General features: G+C 57.9%; 1 protein-coding gene across 4 annotated transcripts in view; it reads right to left on the bottom strand.

Annotated features, from left to right (window-relative positions):
• NFIC (nuclear factor I C) overlaps positions 1-27,354 on the bottom strand; it is a 112,398-nt gene extending 85,044 nt beyond the window's left edge. For 2 of the 4 annotated variants that reach the window (XM_010367297.2, XM_010367298.2), the window contains exons 1-2: positions 19,922-20,085; positions 4,852-5,383 (exon numbers count right to left, since the gene is read on the bottom strand). In XM_010367297.2, coding sequence (XP_010365599.1) covers positions 4,852-5,383; positions 19,922-19,951 — 562 coding nt within the window. In that variant the 5' untranslated portion in view covers positions 19,952-20,085. Of the gene's footprint in view, positions 1-4,851; positions 5,384-19,921; positions 20,089-26,997 lie in introns of those variants that run through there. The other 2 variants (XM_030935794.1, XM_010367296.2) reach the window with 2 other exon arrangements.
• Positions 27,355-27,631: the final 277 nt, after the last annotated feature.

Genomic DNA, 27,631 nt, shown 5'->3' with positions numbered 1-27,631 from the left:
CCCCTCCACCAACATCCACACTGCATACCCCAAGAGGCCAACCAAGGCCCTATGCCCATGCCTCCCTCCGCATCTATCCCAGGGCCTCAGCTGCCCAGCAGGGCTGATGAAAGCCAGACGCTGCACTCTGGCTGGGCCAGGACACTCCACAGCCAAGGGGACTCTCGGTTCGGAAAAGGAAGCTGGTGGCCAATCCTCCTGCTGTCAAGGTGACAACCGCCCGGATCAGCGTGGAGGCCTTGAGGCCAGCCACAGCCTGGGGACCCTATGTAAGACCTCAGCCTGTGGGATCCTCACACAACCGTGCCAGAAGGTGACCACATCATGCCAGCAGACTGCCCCCTCACGCACCACAATTTCTGCTCATCCTCTTCCGACATTAACAGAGGATGAGGCTGGTGTCAAGGACAGGGCAGAGGTAGACGCTGCTTGAGTCCAAATCCCACCTGGCCCACTCTCGGCTGTGTGACCTCAGCAGGTCAGATCCCTCCTCTGAGCCTCTTTTTCCTCCTCTGTAAAATGCATACAGCAGGCCGGGCATGGTGGCTCACGCCTGTCATCCCAGCACTTTGGGAGACCGAGGCGGGCAGATCACTTGAGGCCAGGAGTTCGAGAGCAGCCTGGCCAACATGGTAAAACCTAGTCTCTACTAAAACCACAAAAACTGACCAGGTGTGGTGGCACTTGCCTGTAATCCCAGCTACTCGGAAGGCAGAGGCACAAGAATCGCTTGAACCCAGGAAGCAGCAGTTGCAGTGAGCCAAGATCATGCCACTGCACTCCAGCCTGGGCGACAGAGTGAAACCCCATCTGAAAAAAAAAAAAAAAAAAAAAAAAAAGCATACAGCAATGATCCCTGCCTCACAGGGTAGCTGTGAGAATGGGAAAGAATTTCTAGCCAGGCTGGTGGCTAATTTTTTATATTTTTGGTAGGGATGGGGTTTTGCCATGTTGGCCAGGCTGGTCTCGAGCTCCTGAGCTCAGGAGAGTCACCTGCCATGGCCTCCCAAAGTGCTGGGATTATAGGCGTGAGCCACCACACCCAGCCAGAGTTGGGGTTTTCCATATGGGAAAGACATTCTATGTTCAGGGAACAGCATAAGGAAAGGCCTGGCAGTGGGAGATTATAATCAGAATGAGGAGGATGGGCCAGGCGCAGGGGGTCACGCCTGTAATCCCAGTACTTTGGGAGGCCGAGGCAGGAGGATCACTTGAGCCCAGGAGTTCGAGATCAGCCTGGCCAACATGACGAAACCCTATCTCTGCAAAAACTAAAAAAGACCAGTTGTGGTGGCTCACGCCTGTAATCCCAGCACTTTGGGAGGCCGAGGTGGGTGGGTCACCTGAGGTTAGGAGCTGGAGACCAGCCTGGCCAACATGGCAAAACCCCATCTGTACTAAAAATACAAAAATTAGCCGGACGTGGTGGTGGGCATGTGTAGTCCCAGCTACTCGGGAGGCTGAGGCGGGAGAATTGCTTAAACCTGGGAGGTGGAGCTTGCAGTGAGCCGAGATCATGCCACTGCACTCCAGCCTGGGCGACAGAGCAAGAGTCCATCTCAAAACAAAAACAAAAACAAATAAACAAACCAATCCCGAAGAGGATAATGTTAGTAACGATAACCATGGAGGGCCCTAGCCCCAGGCCTAATGCCTGGTCTTCACGGTGCCTCCTGGTGGTTTACTGAACCCTCACCCTAGGCACGTGACATTCCCACAAGGCAACCATTTTTGAGCCCCCCAGTTTATAGACAAGAAAATGAAGCACAGAGAGGGTGAGTGACTGGCCCCAGATCACCCAGCCAGTGGGCAGCTGAGCTGGGGTTGGAGTCCAGGCCCAGCTCTCACCCCCATGAGGAGCTGGAGCACTCGCAGTGGGCAGATGGTATGACTGGGGGCGGGTTGTGGCCTGCTGGGGCCAATTTGGGGGGTGTGTGGCCTGCTGGGGCCAACTGAAGCAGGGATTCCTTTGGGGATGAAGGGGGCAGGCTGGGGGCGAGGGAGGGTGCAGCCCTCACTCAAAGAGGCCAACCTGACCCGGGGCACAGGCCTGCCTGCTGAGCGGAGGCGGGAGGGGCCGGGTGGGGGTGGGGAGGTGCCCAGAGGTTGTGCTGACTGCAGCAGAAAGCTCGCTTCAAAATTTTATCAGCTCAGCGTGGAGGAGGTGGGGGTGGGGCCGGGCAAGGAAGATGTGTGGTGGCAGAGAGGTCTGGCTGCGTGGCGATGAGCACCCCCGCCCCCACGGTGGCCCCTGCCTCCTGCCCCCAACAGGCAGTCGCCCAGCCCACCTCTCTGCCCCCCACCGTCCCCAATGCCCCTCACAGCCAGCCCCAGTAGGTTTGTTGCTCATTGGTGGGGGTGGGGGAGGAGAAAGATGCTAAAGTCAAGGTCAAAGAATCAAGATCAAGACTGGGTAACTGCCGGGCGCGGTGGCTCACGCCTGTAATCCCAGCACTTTGGGAGGCTGAGGCCAGTGGATCATTTGAGGTCAGGAGTTCAAGACCAGCCTGGCCAACATGGTGAAACGCTGTCTCTACTAAAAATACAAAAATTAGCCAGGCATGGTGGTGGGCGCCTGTAATCTCAGCTACTGGGGAGGCTGAGGCAGGAGAATCGCTTGAACCCGAGAGGTGGAGGTTGCAGCGAGCCGAGATCGCATCACTGCACTCCAGCCTGGGCAACAGGGTGAAACTCCATCTCCCCCCCAAAAAAAAAGACTGGGTAACTGGTGTGGTGCAGTGGCTCTTGCCTGCTATAATCCTAACACTTTGGGAGGCCAAGGCGGGAGGATGGCTTGAGCCCAGGAGTTTGAGGCCAGCCTGGGCAATATAGCAAGACTCCATCTCTCAAAAAATATAAAAAATTAGCTGGGCATGGTGGTGTGCACCTGTAGTCCCAGCTACTTGGGAGGATGAGGCAGGAGGATCGCTTGAGCCTGGGAGGTTGAGGCTACAGTGAGTCGAGATGACACCACTGCACTCCAGCCTGGGGGACAGAGCGAGACCCTGTCTCCAGAAAAAATAAAAAATAAAAAATAAAAATAAAAAAAAACACTGGGTAACTCTGCCCTGCTCTCCTTCCACACACCATAGAGCCTGGGAGCCCATGACCCCGTCTCACTCTTGCACCAGCTCTAGAAGGTGGCATGGCGGTTACTCCCATTGCACCAAGGAGGAAACTGAGGCACAGAAAAGGGTTGTGTCTATACAGCTGGGGAAAAGAAGGGCTTTGTCTGGAGCACAGGCAGTCTGGTCCCAGAGGTCCCCTTGTTCCGGCAAATGCCCCTCCCTCTCAGGCTGTGCAATTGCCTCTTTCTATAGAGTGCTGCCTGGGCTGGGGTTGGGCTGGTGACCTGCATGGGTCTGCGTCTGGCGTGCACCCATCCCACATGCTCTGGCAGCCCCTGGGTATGTGAGTGTTCACGCATGCTCCAGACACAGCCTGGGTGGGCATGGCAGGGGTGCTGTGCACCCACTCAGGTCTTGGGGTGCAGCTGACACCCTGCACGTGGCTACACGCATGATCTTCTGGAACCTCCCATAGCCCCATCCAGCTACGGACTCTGATCATCTCCACCATTTGGCAGGCGGGAGAAACTGAAGTCCAAGCAGGCCACACAGCCAAGAAGCTACAGGACCAACCCTGCTCTTAGCACCGGGACCAGAGGCACAGGCATCAGGCCTCCCATCTCCACGCTCCTGCCAGGCCCCCTGGGGCATCCCCTTGTTCACTACAGCCTGGCTATCCTGCAGAGCTGAGCTCAGCTGTGCCTCCTCCTCTGGGAAGCCGCCTTGGATTTCCTCACCCCCGCAAAGCTTGCTGGTCTCAACATCAGGCATTTGACCACCGGCAAACAGCCCGCTGGCAGGGCCTGCCTCATCAGGCCTCTCTGCTGGCGTGGTCTGAGAGTTGATCAACCAACAAACATTCACAGGAAGCAGTGCCTGGACTCTCCCGGCTCTCCCTGGAGGGCTGGCATGGCCTGTCCCGCTCCTCTCCTCATCCCTGCTTCCAGCAAGGCCGTCAGTTGCACCCAAGACCCTCCAGGACATTCTCACCCCCAAGACCTCAAGGGCCTTCCTGCTTCCTCCCTCAGACGTAAGGGTGAGACCCTGCCTCTACCACTGGAGCACCATAGCCCACCTGCCTCCTCCGTCAAAAAAACCTCCTTGTACCCTCTCACTTGAGACCTCTGCTAGGCCTGCCTCTCCCATCTGACCTCCACATACCATCAGCAGTTACCTGGGCCCTGCATGCACTGGCCTCCTCCCTCAGACACTCCTTGCACCGTGTCACCCCCGTCAGATGCTCTCCCAGGCCTGTCTCTCCCCTTGGACCACCACATCACATCTACACGCACCAGCCTCCTCGCTCAGACCCTCCTTGCACCATGTTACTCCCATCAGATTCTCTCCTAGGCCCGCTTCCCTGCTTGGACCACCACATCATAGCCATATGCACCAGCCTCCTCCTACAGACTCTCCTTGCACCATGTCATCCCCCTCAGACGCTCTCCCAGGCCCGCTGCCCCACCTGGACCACCAGATCACATCTATATGCACCGGCCTCCTCTGTCCGACTCTCCTTGTGCCATATCACCTACTTTAGATACTCTCCTAGACTCGCCTCCCCTCTCAGACCACATCACACCGATACCCACCCGCCTCCTCCCTCAGACCCTCCTGGCCCCGTGTCACCCCCATCAGACCCTCTCCAAGGCCCACGTCCCCTCTCAGACCACCACATCACATCGACAGGCACTGGCCTCCTCCCTCAGACCCTCCTCACGCCGCGTCACTGCCATCAGACCCCCTCCCCGCTGGCCGCCCCGCTCAGGCCGCTGCACCTCACCTCGCTCACGCACGAAGTAGGCCAGGTAGAGGTCCAGCTCCTTGACGGCCACGCCGATGTGGTGCGGCTGCACGCACAGGACCGGGTGGCCACACTGCGCGGCCTTGACCAGGCGCTCGCCGTCGGTGCTCTCCAGCGGGATGCCCTTGAACAGGATGACCATGACCAGGTCCAGCCGCCACACCTTGTCCGCCTGCCGGAGACAGTCGATGCGCCGCATCTTGCCCTTCTGGTCGGGGTTGGAGAGCACGCAGCCCGGCGCCTTCTTGCCGGTGATGCTCAGCACGAAGTCCTCGCGGCACTCGGGCCGGATGTCCTTGCGCAGCTTGGCCAGCAGCCGCGACGCCCACTTCTGCTTGACCTCGGGCTTCTCGCCCAGCAGCTCGTCCTTGACCGCGCGCTCCTCGTCCTTCGACATCCGCTTCTCGTGCTTCTTGAAGTACTTGCGCTTCCGCGCCTGCAGGTTGAACCAGGTGTAGGCGAAGGCGCGGACGTGAGGCAGCAGGGCCTCGATGAACGGGTGGAACTCATCCTGCAGGCCGGAGAGGCGAGAGGTCAGGGGTGCCAGGGACGCGGAGGGCGGACCCACTGCCCAGCCCCAAAGCCTGAGGTCGGAGGGGCCCTGGACAGACCCGCAGAGTGGGAGGGGCTGGGCAGAAGTGGGCAGGGGGTTGCTGCAGACCAGTGCACGCCACCGGGGGCACACAGAAGGCCAGGAGGACCCAGGAGAAGCTTATCAGGGACCTGCGAGAACCCATCGCCCAGATGAGCAAACTGAGACTTAGACTACGTGAGAGGCACAAATCAAGGCGGAAGTTTGTGGAGGACCATCTTTTTTATTTTTATTTTTTTATTTTTGAGACAGAGTATTGCTCTTATCACCAAGGCTAGAGTGCAGTGGCACAATCTCGGCTCACTGCAACCTCCACCTCCTGGGTTCAAGCAATTCTCCTGCCTCAGCCTCCCGAGTAGCTGGGATGACAGGTGCCCACCACCACACTCAGCTAATTTTTGTATTTTTAGGAGAGATGGGGTTTCACCACGTTGACCAGGATGGTCACGATCTCCTGACCTCACGATCCGCCCACCTTGGCTCTCAGCCTCCCAAAGTGCTGGGATTACAGGTGTGAGCCACCCTGCCCAACCACGGAGGACCTATCTTGAACCCCAGTACACAGACAGAGCAAGCTAAGGGGGCCAAGTGGAAGCTCATGGAGGGCCCATTGTACAGACGGGTAAAACTGAGGTTGGGAGAACAAAGATGTCGTGGACCTATTCTCCGCCTATTGCAACTAGGCTTGGGCTGGGTGTAATGGCTCACACTTGTAATCCCAGCGCTTGAGGAGGCCGAGGAGGGAGGATTGCTTGAGTCCAGGAGTTTGAGACCCAGTCTGAGCCATATGGTGAAACCCCATTTCTACAAAACAAACAAACAAAACAAAACAAAACAAAACAAAAAACAAAAATTAGCCAGGCGTGGTGGTTTGCACCTGTAGTCCCAACTCGTCAGGAGGCTGAGGTGGGAGGATCATTTGAGCCCAGGAGTTTAATGCTTCAGTGAGCTGTGATGGTGCCACTGCACCCCAGCCTGGGCGACAGAGTGAGACACTGTCAAAAAAAAAAAAAAAAAAAAGGCTGGGTGCAGTGGCTCACACCTGTAATCCCAGCACTTTGGGAAGCCGAGGCTGGTGGATCACCTGAGGTTAGGAGCTTAAGACCAGCCTGGCCAACGTGGCAAAACTCCATCCCTACTAAAAATACAAAAAAATGTAGCCAGGCATAGTGGAGCACACCTGTAATCCCAGCTACTCAGGAGGCTGAGACAGGAGAATTGCTTGAACCCAGGAGGCAGAGGTTGCAGTGGGCCAAGATCATGCCACTGCACTCCAGTTTGGGTGCCAAGAGTGAAACTGTCTCAAAAAAAAAAAAAAAAAAAAAAGAACTAGGGTAGGTGGTCAAGCATGGTGGCTCACACCTGTAATCCCAGCACTTTGGGAGGCCACAGTGGGTGGACTGCTTGAGCCCAGGAGTTCAAGACCAGCCTGGATGACACAGTGAGGCCTCATTTCTACAAAATCAAAACTTAGTTGGGCATGGTGATGCACACCTGTAGTCCCAGCTACTTGGAAGACTGAGGTGGGAGAATCGATTGAGCCCAGGAGGTCAAGGCTGCAGTAAGCCAAGATTACACCATTGCACTCCAGTGGTGACAAAGTGAGACCCCTGACTCAAAAAAAAAAAAAAAAAAAAAAGAAAAAAAAAAGAGGCCGGGCACGGTGGCTCATGCCGGTAATCCCAGCACTTTGGGAAGCTGAGGTGGGCGGATCACTTGAGGTCAAGAGTTTGAGACCAGCTTGGCCAACATAGTAAAATCTCATCTCTACTAAAAATACAAAAAATTAGCCGGGTATGGTGGCTCATGCCTGTAATCCCAGCTACTCAGGAGGCTGAGGCAGGAGAATCGCTTGAACCCAGGAGGCAGAGGTTGCAGTGAGCCGAGATCGCGCCACTACATTCCAGCCTGGGTGACAGAGTGAGACTCTGTCTCAAAAAAAAAAAAAAAAAATTCCTAGCACTTTGGGAGACCGAGGGAGGCAGATCACAAAGTCAGGAGTTCAAGACCAGCCTGGCCAACATGGTAAAACTCTGTCTCTACTAAAAATACAAAAATTAGCCAGGCATGGTGGTGCCATGCCTGTAATCCCAGTTGCTTGGGAGGCTGAGGCAGGAGAATTGCTTCAACCTGGGAGGCGGAGGTTGCAGTGAACCGAGATGATCATGCCACTGTACTCCAGCCTGGGTGACAGAGCAAGACTCCGTCTTGGGAGAACAAAACATGAATACAAAAGTTTATTCCTATAGAGCAGATGTACAGACAGGCCTGGCTGAGGTCCACAGGCAGACACAAGGCCCGCCTGGAGGTCAGGGCCTGATGGAAGGGTGGGGGATTTCTGCATCAAAAGATACGAGATTAAAGGGTACCAGGATTAATCAGAGGGAGGAGAGATCCCAGGTGGAGTCCTCTCCCTCCTTTCCCCTTTCCACGAACCCACTGTGCTGATACAGAAACAGAGACCAGAGAAGCAGAGACTCTGTCACGAAGGTTCAGAGCTGGGAGAGGGGCCACCCCGTTCCCTGCAGACCCATTCTGGAGACAGAAAGTCTGAGGGCTGGGGAGACTGCTGAGACCAGGCCAGAGCTGGGACTTCAACCTACTCCCAAATCATGATGAATCGGTGTCTGAGGGCAGCCACAAAATCCATGCTACAGATGAGGAAATTGAGGCCTTGAGGGGGAACCTGGCCATGGGGGGGCAGAGGTGGACTGGAACCTGCACTCATCTGACTTCCCCACGAAAATAACGGCAGCCTCTTGGAGAGCAATGTGGGGCAGTGGGAGGCCCCCGGCTCCCTGTCTGGGTGTGGGGAGACCCTTCCCATTCTTCCCATTTTCCAGCAAGGGAAATTGAGTCTGCATGGCATTTGGGATCTCTGCTGGACACGGTGGCTAATGCCTTTAATCCCAGAACTTTGGAAGGCAGAGGCGGGCGGATCACTTGAGTCTAGTTCAATCCCAGTCTGGGCAACATGGCAAAAAACCATCTCTTTTTTCTTTTTTTTTGAGATGGAGTTTCACTCTTGTCACCCAGGCTGGAGTGCAGTGGCACAATTGCGGCTCACTGCAACCTCCGCCCCCCGGGTTCAAATGATTCTCCTGCCTCAGCCTCCCAAGTAGCTGGGACTACAGGCACGCACCATTATGCCCAGCTAATTTTTGTATTTTTAGTAGAGATGGGGTTTTGCCATGCTGGCCAGGCTGGTCTTGAACTCCTGACCTCAGGTGATCCACCTGCCTCAGCCTCCCAAAGTGCTGGGATTACAGGTGTGAGTCATTGTGCCCAGCAGGCAAAACCCTATCTTTACAAAAATTACAAAAATTAACTGGGCATAATTTTTGTGGTGCGTGCCTGTAGTCCCAGCTACTTGGGAGGCCAAGGTGGATAGATCACTTGAGCCCAAGAGTTTCAGACCAGCCTGGGCAACATGTCAAAACCCCGTCTCTACTGAAAATTACAAAAATAATTAGCTGGGCGTAATTGCTGCTGTGCACGTCTGTAATCCCAGCTACTTAGGAGGCTGAGGTGGGAGGATCACTTGAGCCTCAGAGGTTGAGGCTGCAGTGAGCTGTGATTGTGCCACTGCACTCCAGCCTAGGGGTAGAGTAAGACCCTGTCTCTAAAAAATAAAAAATAAAATAAATGTAAAACATCTGGGACCTGGTTTCTCAGCCTCAAGGTGGAATAAATTCAGGGAGAAAGAAGTGAAAGAAGCAAAACTGACTTGCCCTCTCCCTGCCTTGACCAGGCTGGGCTGGGCATTTCGGACAGGGGTGATCCCTTCCTAGCACAGAAACCTAGCTCCTCCCACTAGCTCTCAAAGGGCTACATTGTTATTAATGCTGTGATTATTGTTGTCATTACAATTTACATTGCTATTGGGATTTTGTTTGTTTGTTTGTTTTTTTGAGACGGGAGTCTCACTGTCACCCGGGCTGGAGTGCCGTGGCACGATCTCAGCTCACTGCAAACTCCACCTCCAGGGTTCATGACATTCTGCCTCAGCCTCCCGAACAGCTGGGACTACAGGCACCCGCCACCACGCCCAACTAATTTTTTGTATTTTTTTTTTTTTTTTTAGCAAAGGCAGGGGTTCACTGCGTTAGCCAGGATGGTCTCGATCTCCTGACCTTGTGATCCGCCCGCCTCAGCCTCCCAAAAAGTGCTGGGGCTATTGTGATTTTTATTACTTTTTAAAAATTTTTTTAAGAGATGGGCATCTCAGCCTGGTGTAAGAGATGGGCATCTCATGCCTGTAATCCCAGCCCTGTGGGAGGCTGAGGCGTGTGGATCATCTGAGGTCCGGAGTTTGAGATCAGCCTGGCCAACATGTTGAAACCCCATCTCTCCTAAAAATACAAAAAATTAGCCAGGCGTGGTGGCGGGCACCTGTAATCCCAGCTTCTCAGGAGGCTGAGGCAGGAGAATCACTTGAACCTGGGAGGCGGAGGTTGCCGTGAGCCAAGGTCACGCCACTGCACTCCAGCCTGGAAGACAAGAGCGAGACTCCATCTCAAAACAAAACAAAAAAAGATGGGAGTCTCACTGGAGTGCAGTGGCGCAATCTTAGGTCACTTGGGCCCTGAACTCCCAGGCTCAAGCAATTCTCCCACATCAGCTTCCCAAGTAGCTGAGACTATAGGTGCAAACCAGTATGCCTGGCTAATTTTTATTTTTATTTTTGCAGAGATGGGGTCTCACTCACTATGTTGCCCTGGCTGGTCTCAAACTCCTGGGCTCAAGTGATCCTCCCACCTCGGCCTCCCAAGGCACTGGGGTATTTTCTTTCTTTTTTTTTTCTGTTTTGAGACAATGTCTCACTCTGTTGCCCAGGCTGGAAGGTGGTGGCATGATCTCAGCTCACTGCAACCTCCACCTCCTGGGTTCAGGCGATTCTCGTATCTCAGTCTCCCGAGTAACTGGGATTCCAGGTGCGCCACCATGCCCAGCTAATTTTTGTACTTTTACTAGAGATGGGGGTCTTGCTATGTTACCCAGGCTGGTCTCAAATTCCTGGGCTCAAGCGATCCTCCCACCTCAGCCCCTCCAAGACACTGGAGTGTTTTCATTACTACAGACACGATTGCTGTGATCATTTGATTGCAGACAATCTTCCAGGAAGCAGGGAACAGCCTGAGGCCCCGCTGCGCGTTCTGTGGCATGGAAACTAAGGCTCAGAGATGGGTGGAGACCTGGCTGAGGTCCCACAGGGTCTCAGGGCCGGTGTGAGGATAAGAACCAGGGCCCTGACCCCCTGGAAGGCCATGGGTCCCTTTCTCAGAACAGCCTGTTCTCTGTGAGGCTGGGGTCTCAGGAAGTCAGGGAGATGTTCACCCTGCACTCCCACTGTGTGCGCCAGCGGATGTGGCTGGACTCGGTCCCATTTCCAGGCCAGGATGGGCAGAGCAGCCGCTGCCAGATCACCCTCCCTGCTCTGTGCTCCACATCCCCTTGGGCCACCTCCGGCCATGGGGTGCTTCGGGGGAGGGGCGGGACATCAGATTTCACCTATTACTGAAGCTCTGAAAATAGCCTCCCACCCAGCAAGACCAGAGTCAGCTTGTACCAGCGAAGTTCCCCCACCCAAGTGTCCCCCGAAGCGTGAGTCACCGTAACAGCTGCAGCAGGGACCGGACCTCAGGGCCCTTTTCCGCTGCCCCCGCTTCCCCAGCCAACCTGCTAAGGCAAAGGGGAGATGGAGGGGGCCCGGCCCAGGCCCTGTCCAACCTCGTCCCTGCCCCTGCCTGCATAAGACCCAGAGATGCAGAGCGGTTTGTACAGGGTCACACAGCCGGTCAGCAGAGCCAGGACCAGAGCCCAGATGGTCTGGCCAGGGAAGCCGGGCGGTGGGGGCGGTGTGTGGGGTGACAGTGGGACGCGGCGGAGAGGATCCATGGAGGCGCAGGACCTGCCCGTGGAGGGGATGCCAGGAGGGCAGGAGGCCCGGACAATGGTGTCCAGCTGGGGCCGTGGCTGCCACCCAAGCTCTGGCGCTTACTGGGGCTTGGTGATAAGAGGTTGCTGGAAGGGACAGGGGAGGCGTCCGCCAGGGGGGCAGTGATCACTGCCCCCCCAACTCCTTCTCTCCCCAACCTCTGTCTCTCTGAGTTCTTCCCACTTCCGAGCCCCCCTCCTGCGAATTCCTTTTCTCATTCTGGCCCCTCCTAGATCTGAGTTCCCTTCCTCCTCCCTAACTGCCCCTCCCCTCTCTATGTTCCTCCCCCTCTCCGTGCCCTTTCCGGGGACAGGTGCCAGGGAGGCGGGCAGGGGTGGGGGCCCACGTCAGTGGTGACCCCGGCTAGTTACAGAGGCAGGAAGACAAACAGCTTGTAACTGGGTCATGGACCTGCTGCCCCATCCTTCCTTGTCCTCCCCAGGGGATCAGAGCAGGTGAGAGGCAGGGCCCTGTTGGCCGGTTGTCACTCTGTTTGTGCCACGTGACCTGCAATAACCAGGGCTTCTTCCCCAGGGACCTCCCACTGCCCTCAGAGGCCCAAACCAGCAAAAGAGATAACCAAGGCAAGCTAGATGCTGAAAATCCTCCCAAACTCCTACACATCCCTCAACACCCTATCTCCAGTGTCCCCTCCTTCAAGCAGCCTTTCCTTCTCAACCCAGGGTTTCCCAGATCTAGCCAGGACCATCCAGCTCTATCACCTCCCCATCTCCAATCCTGAGGCCCACGGTTGAGGCACCCACTGTCAGAGAAGGTGGCTGGGTGACAGTAATGTCTGTTTTCATTTTCTGAATGGCTAGGGAACAGATCACCTCAGATAGGCCTCAGTCTCTCATTCTGTACAATGGGCAGAAAGGGATATTGCAGCCCGCTGGAGAAAGGGGAGCTCGTTCCTTGCCCTGGTGACCTGGTTCCTTGCAAGGTGATGGGGAGAAGGGGAACAAGGCCAGGTCTTTCCTGGAAACCCCAGCTTAGTCCACTGGGACTTCCTGGCCAAAGAGAGCAGCAGCAGCTGGGAGGGAGACATCTGGATCCAAGCCCTTGGTGAACGACCATGCCATCCACTGGGCGATGCCCCTCACTCACCTCCCTGTGCTCCTCCCACTCTGAAAGTCCAGGCCAGCAAACCAGGACATGAAACTCCAATTTCCAAACCAAAAGTTTCCAGGTGAAAGTGACGCAACAATCCTTCATGAGAATCTGCTCATTACCTACTTAGCACTTATCCCAAATTCCTATGCATCCTTCAAAGCCCTAGTTCTAATGCCCTCTTCTCCAGGTCAGATGACTCGTCCATGGTCACACAGACCATCCCAGGCCCATCTGGCAGCAGCATCAGGCTCTAACCTTGGGCTGTTCCTTCCCCCAGCTCAGAGAATCACGGCCTGTGGACATGTGAGCAGCTCCCAGAGAGGCCGTTCAACTATCTCAACAAACATTTAGCGAGTGCCTGCTGCATGCCCGCCCCAGGCATGGTGCTGAGGACTTGGCAGGGACCTGGGCTCGGCCCTCACCTGGATCCAGATCTGAGGCAGGGACGGATGGTTAAAAGCAGCAAAATATGTAATAAAACGTCAAATTGGGCAAAGTGCTCTGAAGAAATTTAAAACAGTTTGAGGGACCAGAGAATCTCTGGGGTGGGGGGTGATTTTTAGCTTGGGGTGGTCCAGGAAGGTCTCTTGCAGGAGCAGACACCTGAACAAAGTCTTGAGAGACGGCACTCCAGGCCAGGAAATTTTCTGAGGGAGAAGTGGGTTGTGCAAAGGCCCTGCGGCAGGACCACCCCTGGTGTGTCAGAGGAACAGCGAGGAGGCCCATGTGGCTGGAGCAGAATGAGCAAGGGGGAAGGAGAGAGGAGGGGAGAGTTGGGGAGGGGACAAGGACAGGCTGGGCAGGGCCTTGTGGGCCACAGTGAGGAATCTGGGTAAACTGAGTCCACAGGGTTCAAACTCCCTGCCAAGGTAATGAGTCAGCAAAATGAACCCTGGGTCCCCTACTTCCCTCTGTGCGTTGATGTTCTGGGAGGACAATGAGGGCTGAGCCACAGGGCCCAGGAGGTGGGGGAGAGAGGCAGGGAGCAAGGCTGTGCCTCTTAGAGGCTGAGCATTTGATGAGCTAGCATTTGATGAGCTATCAAGTCTACCATGAAATGGGGGCTGGGCGCGGTGGCTCATGTCTGTCATCCCAGCACTTTGGGAGGCCGAGGCGGGCAGATCACCTGACGTCAGGAGTTGGAGACCAGCCTGGCCAACATGGTGAAACCCCTGTCTCTACTAAAAACACCAAAAATAGCCGGGCACGGTGGCGCACACCTGTAATCCCAGCTACCTGGGAGGCTGAGGTGGGAGAATCGCATGAACCCGGGAGGTGGAGGTTGCAGTGAGCCCAGATGATGCTACTGCACTCCAGCCTGGGCGACAGAGCAAGACTCCATTAAAAAAAAAGCCTACTATGAAGTGGGGACTATCATTGCGCCCACTGCCTGGAGGAGGAGACTGAGGCATGAAATCCTCCAGACGTCGGGAAGGAACTGAGCTGGGACCGGTCCTTGGGCCTCCTGACACCCCACCCCACTCCTGGGCCCTGACACCCCACCCCACTCCTGGGCCCCTTGAGCAAACAGTCTGGGGCCAGAGTGTCCAGTGACACCTGGTCTGCACCGTGCACACTCTGCAAGTCCCACGTGGTTCCCTTCCCCTTGTTTGTTGCACGCCACATCCTCAAGGAGTCCTGGTCACCTCGTTTCCTGCCTGCCCCCGACCCGGCCTAGACTGTTGGTCCCACGAGGGCATAGCTTTGATCTGTTAGCATCTCCAGCATCCAGACCACTGAAGCAATGCTCCCATCCTCTGCCTCTGGGATCGCCCCCCCCAGTCCATGCACCCCCATGTGTAAAGAAGGCTGATACCCATGCAGGGCTGGTCATACTCAGGGAGACCCTGGACAGGGCTGGGCAGGGAGAAAAGACTAACAGAGGCCGGGCTTGTGGTGAAACCCCATCTCTACTAAAAACACCAAAATTAGCCGGGCGCGGTGGCTCACGCCTGTAATCCCAGCACTTTGGGAGGCCTAGGCAGGTGGATCATCTGAGGTCAGGAGTTTGAGACCAGACTGGCCAACATGGTGAAACCCCGTCTCTACCAAAAATACAAAAGTTAGTCGGGCGTGGTGGCCCGTACCTGTAATCCCAGCTACTTGGGAGGCTGAGGTAGGAGAATCACGTGAGCCCAGGAGGCGGAGGTTGCAGTGAGCTGAGATCACACCACTGCACTCCAGCCTGGAGACAGTGCAAGATTCCGAGAGAGAGAGGGGCAAAGGGAGAGAAGGAAGGAAGGAAGGAAAGAGGGAGGGAGGAAGGGAGGAAGGAAGGAGGAAAAAGAAAGAAAAAAGAAAGACTAACAGAAATGCCACAGTAGAGAAGGGTCCAAGCCTGTGCCTTTCCAAGTCACCGTTGTCCTTGTCACCCAACCCAAAGCCCGGCTTACGCTGCGCAAATACACACAGAGGGAAGGGAGGGAAATTGGAAAATGCCTCTGGGGTGTTTAATGCAATTACTAGTTTAGCAACAACCACAGGCACAGCAATGCTTATTTGGCACCTACTGTGTACCAGGCGTTGAACTAAGGTGATGTCTCTGAGGAAAGTGGCATTATGTTTCTTATTTTATGTTGGCAGAGAAACGGGAGGCTGGGGAAGACCAAAGTCCCGCCTCTCAACCAAAAGCATTCATTCCTTCATTCATTCATTCATGAAACAGGTATTTATTGGGCACCGACTGAGTACCAAGCCCTGCACCGTGGACCTCAGAAATGTTCTGCCTCCCCGGAGGTTGCAGTGAGCCAAGATCGCGCCGCTGCACTCCAGCCTGGGCAACAGAGCGAGACTCTATCTCAAAAAGAAAAAAAAAACAGACGAAAAGAACTGCGTTGCCTCCCTGAATCTGCAGCAGTCCTGAGGAAGTGGGGCTTTCTGCTGACTTCATTTCAGGGCGAGAAACAGTCTGGGGTCGGGCGGGGGGTGGGGGCAGGTCACCCACCCAGAGTCAGGAAAGAGGAGAATTAGTTTAGCAACAATCACAAGCACAGCAACACTTATTTGGCACCACTCTATAGCAGTTATTTGGCACCTACTCTATACCAGGTACTATATTGGGTTTGGAGGCTCCTGAGCAAGATTTTCAGGCAGATCTGAGGGGCACTCTAGATCTGTGTTGGTGACCCCCGTTAGGGCAGATCCGAGGCAGGCAGAGCTGTGTCCTCGTCCATGTGGGTGTCAGGGAGTGTGCACGCGTGTGCGCCCAGCGTGTGGTCATGGATATGTCCTGGTCAGGACACGGGTGCCTGCACACTAAGTGTTGCAAGGCAGACGGGCACCCAGGTGAGGTGGGTGTGGACACAGGCAGGAGAGTTGGGGGCGGGCCGTGGCCAGGGGCAGGAGGCCCAGGCAGCGCTTCCCATCCATTTGGTGTGAGACAGGGAGGGAGGCCAGCTCAGAGAGAGAGAAAGAGGAAGAGGAACAGAGAGAGAAGGAGGGAGGGAGGGAGAAAGAGAGAGACAGAGAGAAGAAAGAGAGAGGGAGAGAGGGGAGAGGGGGAGAGACACAGCGAGGAAGAGGGAAAGATGGAAAGGGAGAGAGAAGGAGAGAGGGAGATAGAAGTGGGGAGAGAGGAGGAGAGAGAGAAGGAGAGAACGAGATCAGGGAGAGAGAGAGAGAGAGGGAATGCTGACTCTGCCAGAATCCCAGCTTTGGTGATTTACAGGGCGCTTGGCCCTGGCACGCAGAGGCACCTCCGTCGCAGAGAGGGGAGGGGGAGAAACAGAGAGAGACACACAGAGAAATCGAGACAGGGAGAGACACCGGGAGAGAGGTGCCGCCTTGTAGAGAGTAAATCAGAGGGCACCAGGCCCCAGGTCGGGGGCACACAGGGAGACAGCGCCCACCTGCCCAAGCCGCCAGATGGAAAATGGCCTGAACCTCAGCTCTGCCAGCTCTGCTGTGCCGCTTTAGGCAGGCCCTGGCCCTCTCTGACTCTTAGCCCCTCTGCCAGCCCTGAGGGGCTGCAGGCTCCCTGCTCCTGGTAGGCACCCCCCAAGCTCCCTCTAAGAACCCATACTCGGCCTGGGTCCTGCTGCCTCCCCCACCCTCTCCTATCCCTGGGGCCCAGGAGATCCTTAAGGAAGATCTAGAAAATCCAACAAAGGTCGGGGGTCTGGGGTGGGAGGACAGCCCCTCCCAGCCTCAGTTTCCCCACTGGAGAAATGGCAGCAAAGCATGTTCTACTCTGAGAGGGCATGGGACGAGGGAATGAAGGAAAGAATGAATGAATGAGGCAGGGACCGGGTGGCGGGGTGGAGGTGGCCCGGGGAATCCTCCGCGCTGCAGCCAAGAGGGACTTGGCCCCAAACCCGGAATAACGTGGCGGTGGCGCCGACGGGAGGGAGGCAGGGAGGGAGGCCCACAGCAGACACGGGGAGGCCGGCCTTCCCGCCGGCAGGATTTATGGGAGCCACGGGCTCCACACAGTTCCTCTTAAGAGTAAAAGTGAAAAAGAGCTTGAGTCACCGCCGAGCCTGGCCCGGGGCTCCCAGAATGCCCCAGGGCCGCCAGCACCCGCTCCCCCCTCAGCGGGCAGGGCCTGGGTGGCACAGAGCGGGCTGGCACCGAGGCACCCCCCCACCCTCCACCAGCGTCGGCTCCCGAGAAGGATCCGGGTCGGATCAGCTAAAAGGGAGCTATTTTCGGTTGGGCTCAGGTTGTAAAATTAGCTGGGAAAAGTGGGGAGAGGGAGGCCCAGAGACAGAGAGAGACAGAGAGATAGGAGTAAGGAGAGACACGCAGAGACAGGGAGAGAGGGGGCAAGGGGAGACACGCAGAGACAGAGAGAGGGGAAAGGGATGGAGAGACAGAGATGAAGAGACAGACAGACATATGGGAGAGACACAGAGACAGAGAGGAAGGGGGCAGAGAGACAGAGACAGAGAAACAGAGACAGAGACACATCGGAGAGACATACAAAGAGGGCAAAGGCAGGGAGAGACAGAGAGACAGAGACACATCAGAGATACATGCAGAGGCAAAGAGAGGAGAAAGGGATGGTGAGATAGACATGAAGAGATAGAGACAGAGGGAGAGACTGAGACATCAGAGACAGAGGATGAGAAAGAGAGACAGAAAGAGACCAATAGTGACTGGGAGTGAAACAGAGGCGGGGAGAAACACAGATGGAGAGAAGGGAGAAACAGAGACACAGAGAGAGTGTCAGAGCGAGACAGAGAGAAAGAAAGATAGAGATATAGACAGACAAAAATAGACCAAGATGAGAGAAACGGAGGGGATATGATTTGGGAAACTGAGTCAGGCAGCCAGGACTTGGGTGGGAGGGTCCTGCATGGGACACTCAGGGTCCTTCTGAGTCCCTCAGCCCGCCCCGCTGGCTACCCCAGACCAGACTGGGCCTTGGGGGAGCAGTGGGGATTACATTCAGGCTGAAGAGAAACCCGAAAGGGGGTCCCCAGCTCCACTCTGGGGCTGGGGTGGAGGGAGGGGCAGAGAGGAGAATCACAGGAGAGGAGGGAGCCCCCTGCACTTGGGACTCGCTGTCCCCACCCTGGCCTAGGAGTTCTCTGCCTCTGTCTCTCTGCCCCTCTCTGTCTTCTCATCTCTGTCTCTTACACGCAGCAACCCTGGATAGCTTTTGTTTTTAGCTTTTAGCCTCTCCGTTTTTCGGTTTCCACAGACAGCCCTCCTGGCTGGTCCTTGCCCTGTTCCTGGAGAAACTGAGGCCGAGTTAGCAATTCTCTGAAGCAACGCCTGGACTGGGGTTCTCACTACCCCCAACCCCAGCAACCAGGATGGCTCCCAACCAGCCCTGATGGGGGAATTCCAGGGTGTACAGGCAGCCTTCCAACCTCCCCAGCCTGGAACAGCCTCCCCTCCGCTCAGCCCTCCCAAATGGCTCCTTCCAGCTGGCGAGGACAAAGCAGGGACACCTCGGTCTCCCCATAAGCCCAGAGACTTCAAAGCCTGCCCAAGGTCACACAGCGTGCCCACTCAACCCTGGTTGTTCTTGGAGAGCTTCAAAGAGATGCCGTCTTCGGGAACCCCTCCCCAAAGCTGCTCAGAAAGGGAAACTGAGGCTGGGAGAGGGACAGGGACTTACCCAAGGTCACTCAGGGGATCATAGGTAGGACAGGCCTCAGACCCCCTCAGCACCAGCCCCCACATTCCCTGTCGGCTGCAGGGGGCCGGAGAGAAACACCCTAACAATAGGAGCCATGCCTGGCGTGGGGGGTCCCTCACTGCACCATGCCCTGGGGCGGAAGCCGGGCACTCACAGACTCCCCACACAGTGCTCCTTAAGACTGGCCTGGCCCTCGCTGGAATCGCACCCCCCACATGCCCAGACTTGACAGTTTGCCCGCCATACCGCCCCTCTCTCCAGAACCAGCCTTAGCCGCACATCACTTCAGGGGAAACTGAGGCCAGAACCTCTCCAGCCTAAAGACACACTGCATAAGGAGGAAAGCAGCGATCTAGAAAACGGAACCTGCAGACCTCGGGGTCCCCGGGGAGTCTGGGGCTGGAAGGAGTTGGGGGGGCCGCCCCCTCCCCATACACCCCCTCAGCCATTGCACAAGGCTGGGCCCCGGGGCAGCCTGGGAGTGCGGCCAGGGGTGAGAGGCTACGGAGGGGGAGGGGGCAGGGGCAGGTGCCGGGCTGGCGAGGGCGTCCGCAGCGCTGCAGTGCCCAGGCCAGACCCGGAGCGCCGGGCCTCCCGCTCCTCCCAGCGGCGGCTACAGAATCCAGGATCGATGCAGCGAAAATACCGGGATGGTGCTGGCGGGGGGTTGCAAAGCGGGGGACCGAGCCGGGCCGCCAGAGCACCCTTCCCCCTCCTGGGCCTCCAACTTCTCGTGCCCCCTCCCCCTCCACGCACACGTGGGCCAATAACGGGGGAAAGGCGGCCCAGGGCCAGGGCGGCCGTACAACCTTGGTGGGGGGACATAGGGGAGACACATGAGAGGTCCCCTTCTCTCCAGCTGGGGAGACCCAGGGTCCAATCATGACCCCCTAGATTCCTCTCAGAGGCAGGCGGGGGGCTTCCCGCAGAGCCCTTGCTGGAGGGGGACCAGCCCCCACTCCGACCTTTCCAAGTGTCAGGGGGGAGTACGTCGGAGTAGGGGGAGTGCAAATCGGCAGACCAAGCCCCCACATCCGGGAGAGGTCCCGAGAGTCGAGGGTGGGGAGGCTGGGCGAGAGTCCCGCGTAGGGGGTTCAGGGTAGGTAGGGGTGTGTGGGGGGGGGTCCCTCAGCCTGACCCATCCCCCCACCGGACCCCAGCCCTTGGCGCCGGGGGCATCCCGGGCAGGGATGGCGGGAGGGACGCGCGCCTTTTTCGTCCCGCCTCCTCCGGCTTCAAAACTCCGGGGCTGGGATGTGGGGGGCGCGCGGGGCCCAGGGCGCGGGGGGCGCGGGCGGGGGCCGGGCGAGGACCGTACCTGGGTGAGGCAGAGCGGGGACGAATACATCCCGGGCGCGGCGGGAGGCGCAGGGCCGGCCGGAGCGGGCGCGCTGAAGTTACTGAGTCATTTTTCCAAACCACCCCCCCGCCCCCCCTCCCGCGGCCGGCGCGCTCTCCTCGCCGCCTCCTCCCTCGGTCTCCCTCCTCCTCCCTCCCGCTCTCCCTCTCTCGCGCCGCCCGCCTCGCTCGCTGTCCCTCTCTCCCTCTGTCTCTCTCGGCGTCTCTCTCTTCCTCTCTCCCCCGTCTCTGTCTCTCTCTCTCCACCCTCTGACACCCTCCCCCTCCCTCCTCCATTTCTCTCCCCTCCCACCCCCCATTCATCTCCCCTCCCACCCCGAACCTCCCACTTCTCAACACCCAACTTTCAAAGAAACGAGGGAAAAAAGGGCGCGAGCGAGAAAGGAGAGACTCCCCCGACGTCTCAGGACCCCCCACTCCCGTATTTACGCAGTGCCCCGGGGCACTAGACCGGACCCCGGGACTGCAGGGCGACCCCCACTCGGATCACGCGGAGAGGGGGTACTGGGCTGTTTCTGGACATTGAGGGGCCAGAGGTGGATTTTTAAGGCCCCCCCTCCCCACCCCCCCATCACCCCCGAGCTGGCCGGGAAGTTGGAGGAACGAGCCAGGGGGGAGGGAAGGAATGAAGAAGTGACGTGCGCAGAGGCCGGCCAGCGCGCCTCTTTCCCCTTAAAGATGTACGACTCTGGGTGCACGGTGAGCTGCTGGTCCCACAGCACCCTCGCTCCCTTCTCCCCTCAGGGCCAGGCAGGGACTGCGGTTCCCAGCTAGAGGGGCTTCTGTGCAGCCGTCCTCTCCTTGGCGAGAAGGGTCCAGGCTAACACAGGAGGCTCCAGAATTTGCTCTCTTCAGCACCCAAGGGGCAGGGACGGGGTGGCCTCGCCTGCGTGTCTCTCCAGCACCCCAGGAGGACGGAGCCCAGGCGGATTCTCCAGCTGGCCAGATAAACCCTTGCAGCCTCCCCCTGGGTATCCAATAATTTCCACCTGCCTCAGGGGTGTGCCCTTTTCACAGATCTCAAGACTGAGGTATGGCGAGGGGGCTTGGAGCTAGGCCATCTGGCCCCGGAGCCCACATTCTGTTCTCCTTCTAGAATAACAGGGCAGAGACCTGGCCTGCCTCGGTCTGAGCCCCTAGGGCATCTGATGACAGGGCCCCAACCCTCCCCCGGTTCACTCCCTGGATCCTCCCAGGCTTGTTCAGAGGTTACTGTGTCTCTCATTCCCACCCCAAGCGTTCTCTCCCCTATAAAGTGGCTTACAGGTGCCCATCCTGTAGGACTGCTGGGGATAAGGACAATGACCTTAGCAGAGCCTTGACCTTCAGTCAAATGTCCACTAAAGACATTCTTAGAAAGCTTGGCCATTTCGTCTCATCTCTCCAAGCTTCCCAAGGACAAATGATACCCTCTCACCAAGCTGGGGCAGGTGCCCCAGGACCAGGGGCACAGAAGATACCAGAACCCATTATCCTCAGGTGTTGCAGGAGAGGAAACTGAGGCCCAGAGAACGGAAGCCACTTGCCCAGGGCCCGACAGGTAGACTAGGAGGCAGCAGAATTCCTGGAGCATAGGTTCCCTGCCCCCCCCCCCCCCACAGACTTCTCTCTGCGTGAGGGTGACATTATTTAAACAGTGCTTAGCACATCACGAACACTCCATAAATTTTGTGTGTGTGTGTGTGTGTGTGTGTGTGTGTGTGTGTGTGTGTTTTAAACCCACCGTGCAGCTGTGGGGAGCATTTGAATTAAATGGTGAGAAGTGTATCTGGAAATCCACATTACCAATATAACGTGAAGCAGTATTTTATTAAAACACGCTAGGGACACGTATAGGGTGAAATCTAAAATTCACAGACATTTAAAAGTTGCGATTGACTTCAGACAATCCTCCTAGACTTCCAGACCCTGTGCCTTCCACCCTCCCTCCCCTGCACAGCCCACCCTGCCTGCCACCTTCATTCAGCAGCTTAGAATCCTTTGGAAGGTGACGTTTAGAGACCACAGACTGCCCCTCTAGGAACCTCGGTTTCCTCATCTGTAAAATGGCTATGGCAACAGGACGCATCTCGGAAGGTGGGGAAGGTTGGAGTCTTTAGATAGCCTGTGGGAAGGGTGTGTTAACACTATTAGCGGTGGCTGCAGGGAGCAGCTTCTGCAAGTATATGAACAGCAGCCTATATCCCAGTTTGAGTGGGAAGGGACCCCCCCGCAGCACACACAGTTGGTTCCCTAAATCCACGCAGCAGGCCAATGCAGCTCAGGCTCCATACTTGGGTCTATGTCTCCTCCAGCCAGCAGCTTCATCTCTCTGCACCTCGGCTTTCCCCTCTGTGAAATGGGGCGACGGCAGCTCCTAACTCTCTGGGTTGTAGGCGAGTCAGCAAATACCTGCCCCTGGTTACAGCAGGGAACCGTACATCGTAGTTTCTTTAAAAAGGCAGTTGGTGGATTTAGACCTGTGTGTGGAGGTCCTGGAAGATGGGTGCACGATTTAGCTCCTGGCACTTTCCAGCACAATCTGGCTCATTTTTTTTTTTTTTTTTTTAAAGCACTCTCTCTACAGTTATTTCACTCTTCGGCATCTCTGCAACTGTCCCAGATACAGAAGCACAGAAGAGTTGACTGCCACCTATAAAACCACCTATAACACTAATGCCTACAGTTTGGAAGCCGCCATGCGGTCCATCTGTGGGGCACCAGTTTAGTAATCCTGGCACAGGCCAGGACACTATGCAGCTGAGTAAAACCAGTGGCTCCCAACTGGTGATGTCTCCAAGAGACAAGCGGGGGGACAGGAAGCTGTAGACCGGGCTCTCCCCCTTGGCACTGTGACACTGGGGCTGGATCGCTCTCTGGGTTGGGGCGATCCAGGGCATTGCAGGGTGCTGAGCAGTGTCCATGGCCTCAACCCACTCCATGCCAGGAGCACCCCCCAGTCGTGACAACCACAAATGTCCTTAGACATAGCTAAGTGTCCCCTGGGGACAGAATCACCCCTGGCTAAGACCCCACTGCTGTAGACCCAGCAAGGAAACTCAAGATCTCATTTAGGGTTTTAAAGAGTACACATGTATTTATAAAAATATATACAGTGTCCATATATATATACACACACACACACACACATACGTATATATATCCTTTGGCCGAGTGTAGTGGCTCATGCCTGTAATCCCAACACCTTGAAAGGCCGAGGCAGGCAGATCACTTGAGGTCAGGAGTTCGAAACCAGCCTGGCCAACATGGCAAAACCCTGTCTCTACTAAAAATACAAAAATTAGCCGGGCATGGTGGAGGGTGCCTGTAATGTCAGCCACACAGGAGGCTGAGACTGAAGAGTCGCTTGAACCCAGGAGGCAGAGGTTGCAGTGAGCTGGGATCGTGCCATTGCACTCCAGCCTGGACAAGAGAGTGAGACTCCGTCTCAAAACACACACACACACACACACACACACACACACACACACACCCACACGTATCTCCTTTATGGAAATACATAAGTATTTCCACAAGTACATCCTTTATGGAAATATACACATATGCACATGTATCCTCTATAAGAATGTATTATTTCTCACACCTGCAAATGCTCCAACTATAGATGGCAACATTCTGGAGAGGGGTTCCACCCAGAAATGGGGGTGATCAGAAAGACTGGATTTTTTTCCTCTGGATACAGTTGTATCATCTTCATATGATCACTAATGGCTTCAGTAATTAAAGGAAAACTTTTAAAAAGTTGAATGCAATTCATAGAGCAGCTCAGGCAGGGTAGACAGGAACCCCAGCCCCCCATGGTCACCCCACAGCCACCACACCCAGAGAATAAAGGACATAAATCTTGCAGGCAAATGATTATACAGCAGTGCAGTGTGCACTCAGCCTCCCCCTGCCCCGCACCTGCTCAGCAAGGGGCCCACAATGTCAGCTCCCCATGAACCTTGCAAGTGTCCCATATGGTCCCATTTTACAGATGAGAAACTGAGGCTGTAGAAAGGGATGTTAAGGTCAAGTGAGTTAAAAGTCAGATAGGCCATTGAGGCTGGTACAGATAAAGACACATACCACACAGAGTCACACACACCACACACTACAACCCACAGAGACACACAGACACACACTGTGCAGACTCAGTTGCAGACACAGACTCCACACGACACACACCTACACACAAAGACACAAACACACACACACAGATTCACACAAAAACAGACCCATACATACATGATCACAGCCTTCCCCACACCTGACCTCAAATACCTCCTCAAAGAGGGGCGAGCAGAGACACACAAACACACAGGCCCACATGGCACACACAGTCACAAACACACCCTCCCAACTGCCCAAAGGACGCTCCTTTACAAGCACAACACAGGGACACGGCTGCCCCCACACAAGGGCAGACACAACCACAAACACGTGGGCACTTGTCCACAATCACACACACACTCCGCACAGACCACACACTCTTACAAGCACACACACACCCACAAGTGGAACCCTCCTGGTATTCCCACACAGGCACACACAGAGTCACATACGCACCATCACAATGACACACAGCACGCCACCTCCCTGCTTCTCCCACACCAGCTCTTCCCCGGGGCTGGGCTCTTGGCCCTGCAGAAGTACGGTGGGGACAGGGAAGGGCAGGAGGGCGACATGTGGTTGTCCTCCCCTCCCCCCCGCAAGTGCGGTGTTTGTGTCTGTGAGTGCGTCTGCCTGTGTGTGTCCGTGCACGCCTGTGTGTGTGACATCTGTCTCTAGACAGGCCTGTGTGTCTACATGAGTCTCTGTGTGGTTGTGTGTGCATAGTCATACAGACACAGGCACCGTGAGGGAGTGTCGTGGGTGTGTGTGTGTGTAATTATGACTGCATGCACGTGTGTCCCACTGTGCACAGGACAGAAAATGGGGACAGAGGTGCATGCCGCATGCTGAAGGCCAGGGCGTCCCACTGTCCCATCCGGGAGTGCGGAGGGAGAGTGCTGAGTCTGAGGCTGGGAGTGGGTGTGGGGGATGGTGACAACCCAAGTGTGACCTTGAGTGTTGTGGGGGGAGGTCTCCGTGTCATTGTGGGATGAGTTTTCTCTCCTTCTTGAAACCCCAAACAGCCCCCCATGATGGGACGTCAAGAAGAAAACGAGAGACACCAGCCTGGCCTTGGGGTTTTTATATTTAGAAAATTATATCAAACACACTGGGGGCGGGGTGGGGGTGGGGAGCGGCGGGGATTCCCCTGGAGGTGAGAAAACAGCTCTCTGTGCCCACAGCCTCTGGTCCACTGGGGGCAAGTGCTGGAGGCGGCACTGCGGGACTGCGGGACCAGTCCCGGCGTCCCTGGGCTCTCCCCAGCATAGGATAAAAGGGGTCTCTTTAGCCACCTACCGGGCCGTCCTAACCCCTGTTCTGCTGTAACCACCCACCCCTCGGGACTTCCACGGCCGCGCAGGGAGGGGGGAACCCCCGCCGCCCCGCCCCCCTTGGGGCAGGTCCCCGCGCAAGCGCAACCCCTGGCGAGCGACGTCTGCGCGCCGAGTGATCGCGTCCCGGCGCCACCTCGCGCCCGAACCTCCAGCCAGGACCCCCTAGGTCAAGCGGATGGGGGACCCCGAAGGCTGGGGGAAGTGGAGGGGACTTCGGGGGGAGGTAAAGGGACACAGTTTTGAAAAGGTAGAGGGAGCGCTCTTCCCCCGCCGCTCAGGCAGTCCCCAGTTATAGGATAAAAGGAACTGGGGGAGGCGCGGCCAGGAGTGGAAGGCAGAGCCTTCCCTGGGGGGACACTCAGCGCCAGTCACTCGCACACAGCGAGCGGCACCCAACTGTCCCCTGGAACGCGGCCACTCGACAGTTCTCCACTCCCTGGCGACCCCCCTCAACCGCCACACACCCACACGGGGACACCCCACGGTCACCCAGGGACACGCGGCCCCGCGGACACGCAGCCCAGCCATAGTTTCACGACACCGCCCCGCAGGGACGCGCGCACAGTCGCCCAGTTATCCAAAGACACAAGAGTGTCCCGCAGCCTCACAATGCGGGCGGCGCTCACAACAACACACGCCAGCACGTGGATGTGCAGACACACGCGGACACAGAAAGCGGCGGAACCGACGCGCCAGGACCCGCGGCCCCACGGCAGGTACGCGACCACCGAGTCGCGCGCACCCCGGACGCTCCTCCAGGCGCCAGTGCCGGCCCGTTAAGGAGCGCAGGGGCTCCCACGCACCCCTAAAGGTGCGCACGACACAGACGCCAGTCGACCGGACACCGGAACCCCAAGTGCAGCCACCGCTGCTCCCGGGCCTGGGGCGCGCCTGGCCGAGACCCGGGGGTCCCTCCCAGCTGGGGACCCCGCGCGCGCAGCGGCCGGGCCGGGGTCTGCCGAGGGGCGGGGCGGGGGCGGTGCGAGAGCAGGAGGGGCGGCTGCTTCTGCGCGGCGCCGAGCGCGGCCGCCCGCCCGGCTCCAAGTTCAAGGCGCCCGGCGGCGGCCGCGGCGCGCTCTCCGCCCCTCTCCGCAGCGGCCATTTTCCGCTAGCTGGCGCGCCGCGCTCGCCCGGGCCGGGGCACCCCGCGGGGGCCGCCGCGACCCCCGCCCCCCGCGCCGCCCCGCCGTGCGCCCCTTCCTTGGCCTGGGCTCCCCCATGGACTGCGCGCTCGGGGGTCTTGCGCCCAGAGCCGCGCCCTCCCGCCTGGGGTCTGGCCCGGGGAGGGGGCGGGGGCCCGGCCTGGGGTTGCGGGGGCCTTCTCCGGGGAGCCCCGCCCTCCCCGCCAACTCCGCCGCGCCCGCTAGGGGCCCCCCACTTGGGGTCTCTCGCGGCGCCCCGCGCGCCAGCTCCGCCCCCAGCCGGGGTCGGGGGGGATCGTGGGTAGGGGTCCCGTGGCGACGGGCTACTGGGGATCCCCGCCTTGAGCCCCTCCTCCGGGTGGCCCCCGTCCCCTGTCCCCCCAGACCTCGCAACTTTCGCCCGGAGCCCACGCACCACCCCGAAAAGTCCCCGGGCGAAAACGAAAGTGGGTGCGGCGACGTACCATGGCGCTGCTGCGAGGAGGCGAGGCCGGCGCCGAAGCGAGCGCGCTCGGTCCCCGGCGAGGGGGGGCCGCAGGCGGCGGGAGGAGGCGGCGAGGGAGGGCGCGCGGGGGAGGGAGCGAGCGCGCCAGGGAGGGGGCGCGCCGCGCCCGCCCCCCCGGCCCGCAGGACCCTCCCCTCGGCCCGCCCTCCCCCCGGTCCCGCGCGCCGCCCGCGCCTCAGGCTGCTCCGCGCCGCGGCTCGGGCTGTAGCGGCTCTGGCTGCGGCTCCATCCCCGGCCCGGCCCGCGCGAGGGGAGGCCCGGGGAACGGCGGCGGCGGCGGCGGTTGCAGGTCGAGGGGCCCCGGCCGGGCTCGCTGCGGAGCGAGCGGATCCACCTTCGCCGCTGCGCGCGCGCACACACACGCGCACACACACTCGCGCGCAGGCGACTCGGGGACACCGGCGGGCCGGGCCTCCTCGACTCAGCCACGGACACATACACACCACACACGGACACGCGCAGAGATCCCCACGCGCGGCGCCTACAGCGTGTGACGGACACACCGCCCGTGGGTGTCCGTCGGGCACACGGGGACCCACGCTTGAAGCCGGGGAGGCATCTGGGACACACACCTTCTGCAGGAGGCCAACACG

This window comes from Rhinopithecus roxellana, chromosome 8, assembly GCF_007565055.1.
Source record: "Rhinopithecus roxellana isolate Shanxi Qingling chromosome 8, ASM756505v1, whole genome shotgun sequence".
Lineage (NCBI taxonomy): Eukaryota > Metazoa > Chordata > Mammalia > Primates > Cercopithecidae > Rhinopithecus > Rhinopithecus roxellana.
The sequence above is the reverse complement of the archived record's forward strand: the minus strand, read 5'-3'. Positions and strand labels throughout refer to the sequence as shown.